The 16,287-nt window shown below is 43.8% G+C and overlaps 1 protein-coding gene across 1 annotated transcript in view; it reads left to right on the top strand.

Moving 5' to 3' along the window:
* The window catches only part of pkd1l1 (polycystin 1 like 1, transient receptor potential channel interacting), a gene marked incomplete at both ends in the record, with an annotated part of 135,077 nt that overhangs the window by 106,503 nt on the left and 12,287 nt on the right, over positions 1-16,287 (top strand). The window contains 8 exon segments of the mRNA XM_084325804.1: positions 113-227; positions 450-547; positions 6,057-6,223; positions 7,414-7,498; positions 9,622-9,709; positions 13,540-13,723; positions 13,880-14,039; positions 14,041-14,115. Of these exon segments, the coding sequence (XP_084181930.1) occupies positions 113-227; positions 450-547; positions 6,057-6,223; positions 7,414-7,498; positions 9,622-9,709; positions 13,540-13,723; positions 13,880-14,039; positions 14,041-14,115 (972 nt within the window).

The following is a 16,287-nucleotide window of genomic DNA, read 5'->3' as shown; positions in this document are numbered from 1 at the left end:
ATATGGCCTGACAATGGGTCTGAGGATCTCATCCCGGTACCTAATGGCAGTCATGGTACCTCTGGGCTAGCACATGGAGGTCTGTGGGCCCTCCAAGGATATGCCTCCCCAGACCATCACTGATCCACCGCCAAACCTCATCCGTGAAGAGCACAGGGTGCCAATGGCGAATCTGCCAATCCTGGTGTTCTCTGGCAAATGCCAATTGGGCTGCACGGTGTTGGGCTGTGAGCACAGGCCACAATCAGTGTTGCTTCCTAACTGGACAGGTTGATATCCCAGAAGTGTGATTGACTTGGAGTTACATTGTAATGATTATGTGTTCCCTTTATTTATTTGAGCAGTGTACATTTCTTCCATACAGTCCAGCCCTTCCTCTGATGCCCATGCTTTGATGCTTTGGAGACGCATTGACACACCTCCCCTTTCTATCTCCTCTCTGCTCTCAGTGGAGGCCTGGTCAGTGAGCAGCGGCCTGTTGGAGACACAGCTCCCCTGGAACCACCTCCAGCAGTGGGCGCTGGAAGCCTGGAGGAAGAAAGACCAGGTTGGTGCCTCCTTCACCTCACCACCTCCTCCATCTTCCACACCTCCTTCACCTCACACCTCCTTCACCTCACACCTCCTCCTTCACCTCACACCTCCTCCACCTCACACCTCCTCCTTCACCTCACACCTCCTTCACCTCACACCTCCTTCACCTCACGCCTCCTTCACCTCACACACCTCCTCCACCTCACACCTCCTCCTCCACCTCACACCTCCTCCTTCACCTCACACCTCCTCCTCCTCCACCTCACACCTCCTCCTCCACCTCACACCTCCTCCTCCATTCACGGTGACCTACGGCCATTCTGTCCACATTCTGAATTGATTGAACTGAAAGTGAATCGATCCTGCACAGTCAAGAACACAATAACAGCTTCTAGAGCGGGGTTTGAAAATCAATTATTGGTTTTGGAGTGGATTTTGTCTGTAAAATGTTCATAGTCATGCTCACCCTCTCCCTCTCTCTCTCTCTCTCTCTCTCTCTCTCTCTCTCTCTCTCTCTCTCTCTCTCTCTCTCTCTCTCTCTCTCTCTCCCTCTCTCTCTCTCTCTCTCTCTCTCTCTCTCTCTCTCTCTCTCTCTCTCTCTCTCTCTCTCTCTCTCTCTCTCTCTGTCTCTGTCTCTGTCTCTCTCTCTCTCTCTCTCTCTCTCTCTCTCTCTCTCTCTCTCTCTCTCTCTCTCTCTCTCTCTCTCTCTCTCTCTCTCTCTCTCTCTCTCTCTCTCTCTCTCTCAGTGTCCAGACCTGCTCTCAGTGTCGATTGGAGATCTGGTGACCAAAGACAAAGTAATCCAGAGGGATCTAGTGGCCCCTGAGAGGAAGGAAAGTCTTGAGATCCAGGGCAGTAGAGATTCAGATACTCGGGGGAATATTGGCGATCCAGCGGTACAGGGAGAAGCAAGGGGATCTGGTAAGCCAGTGGGACAGGATCTAATCGATCAGAAAGATCTAGTGACCGGTAATAATTCTGTAATCACAGGAATCTGTGGCCAGTGGGTTTGTCCTTGATACTGCATGTGGGCTTAATGGGACAATAGGAATGTTTTAAAAGCCAAATCGCTAACCCTAAATGACCCGATGTTGAAGAGAATCTGGTGACTCGATATGCTAAGCTAGTTTGGCTAAAGATTTCAAATAAAATCAAATAAAATCCCCTGCCTTATTGAAATTGAAATTGAATTTAATTGAAATTTAAATTGAAAACCTTTATTTATCCCTGAGGGGAGATTAAGATGTCCTTTACAGCATAAACAGCGTAAACAGCAATTTAAAAACAGCAATTAAAAACAGTTTATACATAACATAATAACATACACTTATTAGTATTTGTTAAAAACAAGATGGACAAGTACACAGGGATAATAAATAGCTAAAATAGGACTAAAAAGAGCTAAAAAGTGGTGAAAAGAAACAAGTCCAATCATGAATGTGTTGTTAAATAATTAAATTAATTTGTTACAGTCCACAACCCAGCTCCTCCAGTTCACAGCAGTTGGCCCGTCCTGGCCCTGCCTGGTTGTGGAGCCTGATTGCCACCGGCACAATGACTGCCCAAAGAGCTTTGTGGTATGTGGGGGGGGGGGTGGCAGGGGTTCTCAAGGATACCATGCAGCTTCCTCCTCATCCTCCCCTCCCCTCTGTCACCACCTCCAGATTGTCCAGGTCCGCTCCACCACAGAGCTTGCTTTTTGACCAGTTTATTTATTTTGTCTGTGACATTTATCTCTCCATTATCGGAGAGATACATTTATATTAGAAGGCTTTGTTCACGGGACCACAGCTGCATGGACCACAGACGAAACTACTGTAGGAGAGATCTGTTACTGTAACAGTCCATTCATCAAGGGTGTAGATAGTGTCAACACATTGGGGAGGACACTTTAGGCTCAAGGTCTGTGGGTCCTCTCCCTGGAAACTTAGCTACTTACATTCAGGGGTGTAGCTCCAGATTCTGGGCCCATGAAAGAATGTATTTGTTGGTCCCAGTGAATGCGAGCGCACGTAAGCGCGCGAGCGAATTTTTTTTGTGCCATTTTTTATTGATGAAAACGCATAATATGGTTTTTACCTATACATTCGGATCAGCAGTTCAGCACCTGCACTGTTGGGTGGGTGAGCCTAGTAAAGGATGTCGCATTGCGTTCATCTTCAATGAATGGACCAATGCAATAGTCTACCAAAGCCCCCCTCTCTCTATATATATCTCTCACACACACTCACACACACACACACACACACACACACACACACACACACACACACACACACACACACACACACACACACACACACACACACACACACACACACACACACACCTTCAGAAACAAACATAGTATCAATGAGAGCATCAATAATACCCTGAGTGATGTCCCCCCTCAGTGCTGGGCCCTTGGAATCATCCTAAGCTACCCCCCCCCCAGCTACGCCCCTGCTTACATTACCTACTACACTGGCTACCTTGCACGAGGCTAGCCAGAAACCACTGACTGAATGCGAGTGAGAGGCACGTCTGCTAGGTTGAGATGGTATGGTGATATAATATGACTGAAATAGTTGGTTAATATATAGTTACAGGTAAGAAGGATATATAAATGTTTTGACCCACTTCTTTTTTTTACCTCTTTTGGGGAGGGGGTTGTCTTAGCTATAATTTTTGAGGGGGACAAATTTACCTCTTCTCAATATTGAGAGGGACATATCCCCTGCAACCCCCCCCCTACACCTACAGTACATCTATGCCATTCATTATTGCATGCACTTATCTGTGTTTCATTACACATATGAGTGCATGCTTACCAACTGTTTCGCCTGTTTCATTGCAACACTACTATCACCGACATCTAAGATCTTGAACGGCCCTTCTAAGGTTCCTCCACATTGCCTGTGGTGAATTTTTCCTATTGCTAGGTTATAAGTGAGTTTTTCCTTACCTTCGCGTGGGGTATGTCTGGGAGTGTTGCATATATTTTATTTATTTTACAAAAATTTGGAATCTGAAAATGTGTGTTATCGTTACACCCCTAGTAATTAGTTGTAACAGTGTTGTATAAACCCTGGCAGCCAGGGGAGAGAGAGGTCACTCTGACCTCCAAGCTGTTATTCAGCCACAGTGAGAGACTGTCGGGATTTAGCTCTGATTCTGAGCACATTCAGAGACACAATTAGTAGGATGAATGACAGAGATAGAACTGAAATGTGTGTGTGTGTGTGTGTGTGTGTGTGTGTGTGTGTGTGTGTGTGTGTGTGTGTGTGTGTGTGTGTGTGTGTGTGTGTGTGTGTGTGTGTGTGTGTGTGTGTGTGTGTGTGTGTGTGTGTGTGTGTGAGAAAGAGAGGGAGAGAGAGAAAGAGAGAGAGAAAGACAGAATAACATGCATCCATGTGTGTGTACATATTGTTGTACGTATGTTGTGTACACTTGTCTTTGTGTGAAAGTGTGCTTGTGGTCAGGACAGGTTGTGTTACTAATATTAATATTTCATGTGATGGTGGTGTTTTCTTTAGGGTTCCTCCACATCCTCTGCTATTCTCAGTCCCTCTGGCCTCCTCTCACTGCTAGAGAATAGAACGCACTCAGGACGCTACATACATGACATCAAGTTACGTAATTACAGCACGCTTCTGAGGCCCAGCCCTACTCAACCCGCCAGGAAGTCGGTACCTTGTAGGAGTTAAACATGTGGATGGATGGATAGATAGATGGATGGATGGATGGATGGATAGATAGATAGATAGATAGATAGATAGATAGATAGATAGATAGATAGATAGATAGATAGATAGATAGATAGATAGATAGATAGATAGATAGATAGATAGATAGATAGATAGATAGATAGATAGATAGATAGATAGATAGATAGATAGATAGATAGATAGATAGATAGATAGATAGATAGATAGATAGATAGATAGATAGATAGATAGATAGATAGATAGATAGATAGATAGATAGATAGATAGATAGATAGATAGATAGATAGATAGATAGATAGATAGATAGATAGATAGATAGATAGATAGATAGATAGATAGATAGATAGATAGATAGATAGATAGATAGATAGATAGATAGATAGATAGATAGATAGATAGATAGATAGATAGATAGATAGATAGATAGATAGATAGATAGATAGATAGATAGATAGATAGATAGATAGATAGATAGATAGATAGATAGATAGATAGATAGATAGATAGATAGATAGATAGATAGATAGATAGATAGATAGATAGATAGATAGATAGATAGATAGATAGATAGATAGATAGATAGATAGATAGATAGATAGATAGATAGATAGATAGATAGATAGATAGATAGATAGATAGATAGATAGATAGATAGATAGATAGATAGATAGATAGATAGATAGATAGATAGATAGATAGATAGATAGATAGATAGATAGATAGATAGATAGATAGATAGATAGATAGATAGATAGATAGATAGATAGATAGATAGATAGATAGATAGACGGGCATTGGACCACTAGCCTAGTAGTGAGAGGATAAGACATTTGGAACACCCTCCCTCAGACTGTCTGTGACTCTCCCTCACTCTCCACCTTTAAATCCCGACTCAAAACCTACCTGTTCTCCCAAGCATACAACCTTCCCTACCCATAACCACCCTCCAACCTACCACCTCCCCTTCCCCTTCCCTACTTTCTCTCCCTCTCCTGCCCTGGCAGCAGGGATCCAGTCACACAAAAAGATCAGATAACTCAATTGGACCAAGTGATCAATGACGTAGTCACCCAGTTAAACAGTGATCAAGCAAAGACAAGGATCTGATCACTCAACTTAAAGACCTGCCTCCGTATCCAACGACAACAGTGTCTATACTAAATTTATACTGTAACTGTATAACTGTACCTACCTACCGCTTTCACTGTCTACAACTGCCCTACACTGTAATCACAGTACCACCTCATACTATAGTCTACCCATATACTCTGTATGACAGCATGTACAGCAGTGCTGTATATACTGCATATCTGCATTTATATTTACCGCATATATATATATATCCATCTGTCTCAATATACCTGCATATAATCCTTCTATATACCTACTTATACACCTGCATATAACCCATAATTCTGTATGTTAGCATGTACGTATATATTTATATATATAACTTATGTATATATATATAGATTTATTCTTACCGTATATATATATAATATATATATATATATATATATATATATATATATATATATTATATATATATATATATATATATATATATATATATACATCATTTGTCTGTACATACCTGCACATACCTTTTACATATCTGTAGATAGTGATACTATATCTATATCTGTACATATCCCTTACCTACTCTTACTTGTTACACTGCTGGCCAGTATGACTTACTACCACAGTGTCTTCATACCTTCATCACTGTACATATTATACTACTATACCTAACCTAACCTAACCTAATCTAATCTAACCTAACCTAACCTAATCTAATCTAATCTATCTAATCAGGAGGGATGTCCCGACCGCAGCAGGGGTCACCAGGTCAACAGCCATCCCGGCAAAACACCAGGGAGTCGGGTCAGGCCTTTACCCTGCTGGTGTCTTCTCCTAGCCTGGGCACTGTGTCTGCTCCTGTCCCTCACCTGCCTGGTGCTCTCTGCAGCGCTGGGGACCAGGTACAACATGATCACTGTGTTTCTAGCCAGCGGAGTACATCATACCCCAGTGATTTCTTAACGAGTTGATTGTACACTATAACTACGCTACAACAGTGAAACTGAGGGAAATGTGTTTAAAGTTCTTTGACTATCCAGTGATTTTGTATATACTGCAATTCTTTATACCCCTTTTGTCTAAAACAGAGCAAGATTGAACTCTGAAACGTTGTCACAACACAAGACGAGATATTTAGACGTTCAATTTAATTTCTTTCATGAAAAAATGATTTATCATATCATGAACGGGTAGCCTCAGCTCAGCAATCTCAGTGGTCAAATAGGCATTCTGGCCAGAAAAAAACACATTGGTTGCCAAGCAAGCTAGATGTACGGTGCGGCACGGTGGTGTAGTGGTTAACACTGTCGCCTCACAGCAAGAAGGTCCAGGGTTCGATTCCCGCTTGAAGACCAGGTTTCCGCGATGCCAGTTGCCCAGGTGGGGTATCTCCCGGGCCTTTCTGTGTGGAGTTTGAATGTTCTGCCCGTGCTCGCAAGGGTCCCCCCCCCCCCCCGATAAGAGAAACCCAATGGAAAAACATGCACACCAACAGATCGCTAACGCTGTCGCATCCGTGACAAAGACGGGCAGGAGCACTTGGATGGTCCCCGGGCGTGGCCACAGCCACAGCCCTCGTCTGCTCCCGGCTGCCCTTGGGGGGAAGGACGACGGGATGGGTTAAGCGCAGAGGAGTATCGCATCGGCGATCCTACAAAAAACAATGCGTGTGTGTTCCGGTGTGTGTGTGTGTGTGCTAACCGTGTGTGCTAACCGCTAACATTGAGGATAATTGCATGCCAATTAAAGACCTCTGCGACAGGTCCTGCATTATTATTATATTATGTAATCTTTGTGTGTGTGTGTGTGTGTGTGTGTGTGTGTGTGTGTGTGTGTATGTGTGTATGTACTGTATATGTGTGTGTGTGTATATGTGTGTATGTACTGTATATGTGTGTGTGTGTGTGTGTATGTGTGTATGTACTGTAAATGTGTGTGTGTGTGTGTATGTGTGTATGTACTGTATATGTGTGTGTGTGTGTGTGTGTGTGTGTGTGTATGTGTGTATGTACTGTATATGTGTGTGTGTGTGTGTGTGTGTGTGTGTGTCTGTGTGTGTGTGTGTGTGTGTGTGTGTGTGTGCATGGTCTAGGTTCAGCAGCAGTAAGGTTCTGCTGTGGGCTCACTCCCTCTTCGTCTCTCTGGTCTCCTGCGTCTTCCTCATCCAGCCGGCCGTGGTAAGACAACCTCGCCACCCCGAGCCTGATATCACCGTCCTCCATCTTGAATTGAACTGAACTGTTTTTAGAAGCGCATCCTTTCTCTTCATTTCATTGAGCCACTGCTATAATGAACCACAGTAAAACTATAGTATTCCTATGTGTGTGTGTTTTTTTCATACGCATTATAACTACTAGATAAGACAAGATAACGTAAGATATTAGAGGTAAATTAGAAGAATTAGAGGTAAACATGGATATATGGAGGGAATGGGGATTTGAGAGTGAAACTGAAAGCTTACTTTGCTGAATAAGATAAGATAAGATAAGATACAATAAGATAAGATATTCCTTTATTGATCCCCTTGGGAAAATTCGGGCAGCATGGGGGAGAGGGGAGGGGGTAGGAAAGGCTAAAGACATAAATATAGCCAATGAAATGTGATCTAAACATATGAGAGAAAATAAACAGTGTAAACAATATAATTAACTTTGAATATAAAAATGTGAGAAAAATAAACAGTGTAAACAATGGTGCAGGTGAGGGTCATTACGCCCTATCAATTATATTATACGTTACAATGAATATAGGCAATACAGAATTTGATTCCGAATATAACTTATACTATGAGATTCAAGATTCAAGAGGTTTATTTGTCACATACATACCAGGGCCTACAGTGAAATGTGTAAGAGTATATAATGAGTAATATGAGTAAGAGTAGAAGTAAATAGTATACATACACATACACACATACATTATACAGTATACACACACACAGACACACACACACACACACACATGCACACACACGCACGCACGCATGCACGCACACACACACACACACACACACACACAATCAATCAATCAATCAATCAATCAATCAATCAATAAAATTTATTTATATAGCACATTTAAACATGACACTTGTCAACCAAAGTGCTTCACAAAGGATGCTTGGTTCATACACATACAGCTCATTATAGTAATATTCCACAAATATTACATTGATAGTAATAATGGCACACAGTCATACATTCACCAACATGCGCATTTGTTATACATGCAGGACTCTTTGAGACAGACGTATGCGTAATACCGCTGCCATGTTTGGCGCGGAGCACCCGGGGGGGGGGGGGGGGGGGGGGGGGGGGGCTGGGGGGTGGGGGTTGACGAGACAGCCTTGGCTCCCCCCTCCAGCACGCATACGAGTTAGCTGCCATCACCAACGTGAGGCGCTGGGCCATACACGTAGGAGGGAGGGTGGGGGGGAGGGGGCTGGGGGTGGGGGGGCCGCATGCCACTCTTATCTCCAAGAGGGCCTTCGACTCCAGCATCTCTCAGTTCGACCTTGGAGTCGTCCAGGCAGTAGAGGCGGCGGTAGGAACGGCCTTGAGGGGCCTGGGGAGAGGAGAGAAATGCGACTGTCTCTGGGAAGGCTGGGAACAATGCACACACACACACACACAGAATATATACTGAATATATACTATGAGTAAGAGTAAAAGTACACACTGAAAGTAAACACTATAGAAATACTATAGTGAATAAGTAAGGGATAATGTATAGCTACGAGGTCATTGTGCGCCTCGGTGTTGCAGAACGCAGTGTCTGTCAATTATTTTGCGACAATGACCGAGTATAGCTATACATTATCCCGCTTATTACAGGGCTAACTTACTAACAATATACGTAATTCATTTTACACCATCGACAAGACGAGATCAAATGCAGACGCAGTTGTTCTGTTGCTCCTCTGTCATCGGCAGACGGCAGGTGTGTGGACTTGATTGCACCTGATGTAGTGCAGCTGTGCATATGCTGAGTTTAGCTTTCGTGACTGCGATCAAAATGCTTGATTGTGATTGGTCAATAGCCCCTAACAGCGGTCATTATTGCGCGTTGCCCATAGCAGCGGTGAATTATCGAGAAATAATTGACCGCTGCTATGGGCAACCGAGCGATATTGACCAATCACAATCAAGCATTTTGGCGAATGTTAAAACGCCATGTAATAACTACTAATAATACGTTTGACTGTAGTTTATTATTATTTTCTTACAGGTTTTTATAGTCGCAGTGGCTGTTTCCTTCTGGTACAGGAAGTCCCCGGACTTCTGCCGCGCTTCTGGTCTCACAGCGGTGGAGGCTTGGAAACGTCAAGGCGGCTGCGGCCCCCTGGGGAGGCTCCAGTCAAAGCCCTCGCCCGGCCCTCAGGAACAACCCTCGTACTTTGAAAAGGTAACCGACAAAAACGGGTAACCTATGGAACCTATGGAACCTATGGAACCCATGGAACCCGTTCTAGTGACTGGCTGGTCCTTAAGGTCCCCTGAGTTTGCTCGAAACTGCATTTTGCCTTCAACCACCTTGCCCCTCAGCCCCTTACAATATATATATATATATATATATATATATATATATATATATATATATATATATATATCAAATCAAATCAAATCAAATCAACTTTATTTATAAGGCCCGACAACACACGTTAATGTCCCCATGGGCCGTACAGGTCTTCTTTAAACAAGTCATATGCTCGATATTGGCTTTTTTACCGATACCGATATACCGATATTGTCCAACTCTTAATTTCCGATACCGATATCAACCGATATCACATTTTAATGCTGATATCGGACACACACACACACACACACACACACACACACACACACACACACACACACACACACACACACACACACACACACACTAATCACAATCGATTATCTTTGATTGGCAGGTCCTTGCAGCCCGTCAGCGAGCTCGGTACCTACGTCTTGTCCGCCCACCCAGTCCAGTGGAGCTGAGGATAACTGCTGGGAGGAGAAGAAAGGAGACTGTCGTGCATAAAACACTTTGTGTGTGTGTGTGTGTGTGTGTGTGTGTGTGTGTGTGTGTGTGTGTGTGTGTGTGTGTGTGTGTGTGTGTGTGTGTGTGTGTGTGTGTGTGTGTGTGTGTGTGTGTGTGTGTGTGTGTGTGTGTGTGTGTGTGTGTGTGTGTGTGTGTAGTATCACATATCACAATATATGGATAATCACATGTTAATCCAATTCATGTTCATCATATTGGACTGGTAACATACTGGGAATGTGATATGTATCAAGGGAATGGGAGTGTAATTTTCTGTAATTAATTCAAACTGTAATTTTCAATTAAAATAATTGTATGACTAATTATACTTAATGTTAAAAAAAATTATCATTAGGCGATTAAGATGTATAGTAAATTAGGTGAAATAAGTCAGTCAAATACTTAAGTCATAAAATAAAGTAAATAATTAATAAATAAATTAAGTTATCTCTCTCTCCCTCCCCTCTCTCTCTCTCTTTCTCCCTCCCTCTCTCCCCTCTCTCTCTCTCTCTCTCTCTCTCTCTCTCTCTCTCTCTCTCTCTCTCTCTCTCTCTCTCTCTCTCTCTCTCTCTCTCTCTCTCTCTCTCTCTCTCTCTCTCTCTCTCTCTCTCTCTCTCTCTCTCTCTCTCTCTCTCTCTCTCTCTCTCTCTCTCTCTCTCAGGGAGTTGTCTCTCTATGTCTCCATGCTGGTTCTGTTGCTCTGTGTAACCTATGGAGGCTCCTTTGGGGACCAGTATCACCTCAACAAGGCCGTCAGGAGACACTTCACAAGGTAATATGAGCAAGAGACATACATGACATACTGTACAACCTCTTCTCCCTCTCTTTTACGGATCTTACACATAATAATGAACCACAGTAAAACTATAGTACTATTCCTATGTGTGTGTTTTTCATACGCATTAAAACTACTAGATAAGACAAGATAAGGTAAGATATTAGAGGTCAATTAGAAGAATTAGAGGTAAACATGGATGAGTAATATGAGTATGAGTAAGATGAGTAAGAGTAGAAGTAAATAGTATACACGTGTACATACATTATACAGTATATACACACAGTATATTTTATTTGAATACTTTTTACTAATAAATATCTTGTACAATATCATCCTAACTGATATTGATAATGATGTAATTGATGATGTAATTGATGTTGATGTTGATAATGATGTAATGTATTGAATATTGTTGTATCGTTGTGTGTGCCGGACCCCAGGAAGAATAGCTTTTGTCAAGTGCAAAAGCTAATGGGGATCCTAAATAAACATAAACATAAACACACACACAGACAGACACACACACACACACACACACACACACACACACACACACACACACACACACACACACACACACACACACACACACACACACACACACACACACACACACACGCTCGCGCGCGCGCATCTCAAACATTTTATTTTCTCTGAACACAGGGGTCCAGATAATCCATTTCTATCCATCCAAAGCCATAATGACTGGTGGAGCTGGTCTCAGACCAGTCTGCTGGACCTGCTGTACAAGAACACACCTGCCACTGCCAAGGTAAACTGAGATGTAAAGGCCCAGTCTGTAATCCACATGTAAACAAATCAGTAGCCCAGGCTTTAATGTCTTTAAAAACACATCTTCACTGCTCCACAGGCTGCTGTCATGCAAGGAACACACGTCCTCATAGGAGAGCCAATCCTGTGGAAGGAATCAAACACACACCCTTATGTCAGGTAGTCCAACAGACTGAGGAATCAATGAATAGATTGATTGAAAAGTTTATTAACAGATTGCAGAATGGGTACAGTACAGTAACGGCTCAATACATACAATTGTTAAGAGGATGCAGACCTGAGAAAGACTTTCGTCTTGTTTCCATCAGGGTCCTCCATTTTCAATTCATCATATGACACACACAACATACAGATAGACAGTACTGCTACATCTATACATTTATGACATACCAGATTTTCAAATACAGTACTGTTTGTGATACTAAAAAAATCCAGAAAAAGAGTGTATATACATTTGACATAGAAACTGTGCATTGGGGGGGGGGGGGGTTGGGTAGGGGGGACACACTGTACATTGGAATACTGACCTACATTTGACATAGAAACTGTACATTGGAGGAGGTTGGGTAGGTGGGGTTGGGTTGGGTGGGGCTGTACATTGGAGGTGGGGGGGGGGGGGGGGGGGGGGGGTTGGGTACATTGGAATACTGACAAAGCCATGATTGGTCTTTATTGTACAACTGGGTTAGGACATTTGTAGGGGCCAGTTTTGAATTGCAGTCTCCCGTAGGTGTTCTTTGAGAGTGTTTTTGAAGGTGGGTAGTGATTCACATTCCTTTACAGCTTTGGGTAGGGCGTTCCACATTGTTGTGGCATAATTGCGAAACGTGTTTAGTGTCCGCCTTGTTTGAGCCGAATCTGGGTTTTACATGATTTGTGGAGCTCCCTCTGGTGTTGTGATCGTGGTATTCACTGACCTTTGGGAAGTATTTTGACATGTACATGGGTACCTTGGTCGTGTAGTGTATCTTGTAGACCAGGCCCATTGCAAGTTGCTGTACTCTGTCGTCTACTCTAAGCCATCCTAGGTTGGCAAAGTGTGCAGGGGTGAGGTGGGTTCTAGGAGTCAGGTCAAGCAGTAGTCTGACTAGTTTGTTTTGAGATGTTTGTAATTTGGTTTTTAGTGTACCGTTATGTCAGGTAGTCCAACAGACTGAGGAATCAAACGCACCCTTATGTCAGCTTGTCCAACAGACTGAGGAATCAAACGCACCGTTATGTCAGGTAAGTCCAACAGACTGAGGAATCAAACGCACCGGTGTCAGGTAGTCCAACAGACTGAGTACCATAATCTACCTGTAGAGGGTGCCATTCCCCAGCATAGACACAGGTGTAGAACAGTACCATAATCTACCTGTAGAGGGTGCTATTTCCCAGCATAGACAAAGGTGAACAGCAGATCAGTTGGCTACGGTATAATAGTTGATGTGGTCAAACTGAATCAAATAAATCCTAGTTAAAGTTAATTTATGCTTCCATGTTATAACTGCCTATACGTGACTTCATATACTGTATGTATAAAAAGGCATATATTTTATGATAATTTCTGTTGATCCCAACCCTCCCAACTGAAGATACACTGTCCATGGTTCCTCGTTCTGACGAGACCCCGTCATTTCTCCCCAGGTTCCAAGTGTGATGGCCGGCCCTGGTCCCAGGATGTCCTCCTGTGCGCTTGCCTGGGACCAGAGGCGCCAGTGGTTCCCACTCTGCCCGCGACGTTACCCCCCAGTGACAGCCCCACGGGTGTGTGGCCAACTGGGCTGCTACTCAGGACCTGGTACCCCAGCTGGGCCTGGGCCCTAACACGGTCAGAACCACACACACACACGCACGCACACGCATGCACGCACGGACGCACACACACACACGCACGCACGTACGTCTGTGACTCCAGCCCCCGTTAAAGTGTTCCTTTAAGACCTAATTTATCTCAGCTGCCAGGTCTGTTCTTCTCTCTGCTCAGGTTTGAGGCCGTGTCCAGGTTACAGTCACTGCAGTCAGGCGGCTGGGTGGACAGACGGACGGTGGCCCTGAAGGTGCAGATCACCTTGTACAGTCCCTCCTCCAACCTGTTCACCAGCGTGACTCTCCTGGTGGAGCGGAGTCCTGGCGGTGTCCTCCTGCCCCTCTTCCAACGTCCAGTCAGCCAGAGTCTACCGACCAACGACCATGTGGGACTATGTGTTCATGATCTGCCAGGTGAGACAACACCAGACTGTATAGGACTATGTCTTCATGATCTACCAGGTGAGACAACACCGGACTGTATAGGACTATGTCTTCATGATCTACCAGGTGAGACAACACCAGACTGTAGGACTATGTCTTCATGATCTACCAGGTGAGACAACACCAGACTGTATAGGACTATGTCTTCATGATCTGCCAGGTGAGACAACACCAGACTGTATATAGGGAGGACTATGTCTTCATGATCTGCCAGGTGAGACAACACCAGACTGTATAGGACTATGTCTTCATGATCTGCCAGGTGAGACAACACCAGACTGTATAGGACTATGTCTTCATGATCTACCAGGTGACACAACACCAGACTGTATAGGACTATGTCTTCACGGTCTGCCAGGTGACACAACACCAGACTGTATAGGACTATGTCTTCATGATCTGCCAGGTGAGACAATACCAGACTGTATAGGACTATGTCTTCATGATCTAACAGGTGAGACAACACCGGAGATGTTTCAAAAAGGGAGATGGACCAACATGCTCTCACTTCATGACAATATGTCATGTGAGCTACACGAGGTGTGTCATTGGCTGGTTTAGCGCCCCACACACACACACACACACACACACACACACACACACACACACACACACACACACACACACACACACACACACACACACACACACACACACACACACACACACACACACACTAGTCGAGCTACCTAGACTTGAGGTGATGGCAGAGAGGGGGATGATAAGGAAGCTGGCTGCCATCATGGAGAACCCCTACCACCCCCCTCTACGACGAGCTAGTCAAGATGAGAAGCTCAATCAGCCACAGACTCATTCCCCCCCGACACTCAACTAACCGCCTCGGACAGTCCTTCATACCAGCGGCCATCAGGCTCGACAACAGTGGGCAGGGACTAGCAGCCTCCAGGCTCCACAACAGGGGGCAGCGACAGCGACTGCTACCAGACATTGACCTGGGACTTATAGGAACCCAAGGAGGACAACCTACACTACCTTAGGCTTACTGCACCTTATGTGGATACTGTGATACTATGATACTGTGAATAATGTACTATTTCAGTGGATACCGTGATACTGTGAATAATGTATACTCAGTAGATAGTAAATTATAACACTACCTTATGCATACTGCACCTTATGTGACACTGTGAATAATGTGAATATTTCTTCAGCTAGTCAGATAGTAAATTATATTGACCATATTGATCAAATTGTTTACACTGCCTGTGTTGTTTTTTTACTACCTGTACACTGTGTTGTTTTACTACCTGTACCCCCCCCCCCCTCCCCCCCATGCTGCTATGATGCCTGAATTTCCCCAAGGGGATCAATAAAGGAATATCTTATCTTATCTTACACACACACACACACACACACACTCACACACACACACACACACACACACACACACACACACACACACACACACACACACACACACACACACACACACACACACACACACACACACACACACACACACACACATACACACACACAACACACACACACACACACACACACACACACCACACACACACACACACACACACACACACACACACACACACACACACACACACACACACACACACACACACACACACACACACACACACACACACATTCACCATATAGAGGTTTTGACCAAATGTGGCTATTGTTTTCTGTCTCAAAGAAACTGTGGTCAATATTAGACTAGATTAGATTAAAATGTATTGTCATTTTACAGCACAAGTACAGTACAACCAAAATAAGTTTGGCATCCAACCAGAGTGCAAATGTAACAGTAGTAGTAGTAACAGTAGTAAGTAGTAATATACAATGTACAGGAGATTAAACTGGGTATAAAATATAAAAATGAGTACTATGGGTGTAGTGCTAATCAGATGTATGTAAAGAGCTGTAGTATTAATATGTACAGTGATGCAGGTCTAAAGACACTATGGTAGTAAGCCATACTGGCATCTAACCATTTGTCATACTGTGATTGGTTCTTCTGTCCCGTCAGTTGTTAGGCAGATTGTTTTGTATCTTTATTTACCCAGGGTAGGTTCGCTGTGCTCTATTTCAGCAACGCCCTGCTTCACATTCACACCTGGCAGCTGCTCAGTAAAGCCCCAGTCTGACACTGTTGGCCAC

Source organism: Notolepis coatsorum, assembly GCF_963971535.1.
Source record: "Notolepis coatsorum genome assembly, chromosome: 12".
Lineage (NCBI taxonomy): Eukaryota > Metazoa > Chordata > Actinopteri > Aulopiformes > Paralepididae > Notolepis > Notolepis coatsorum.
Note: the sequence above shows the minus strand (reverse complement) of the source record. Positions and strands in the feature narration are given on the sequence as shown.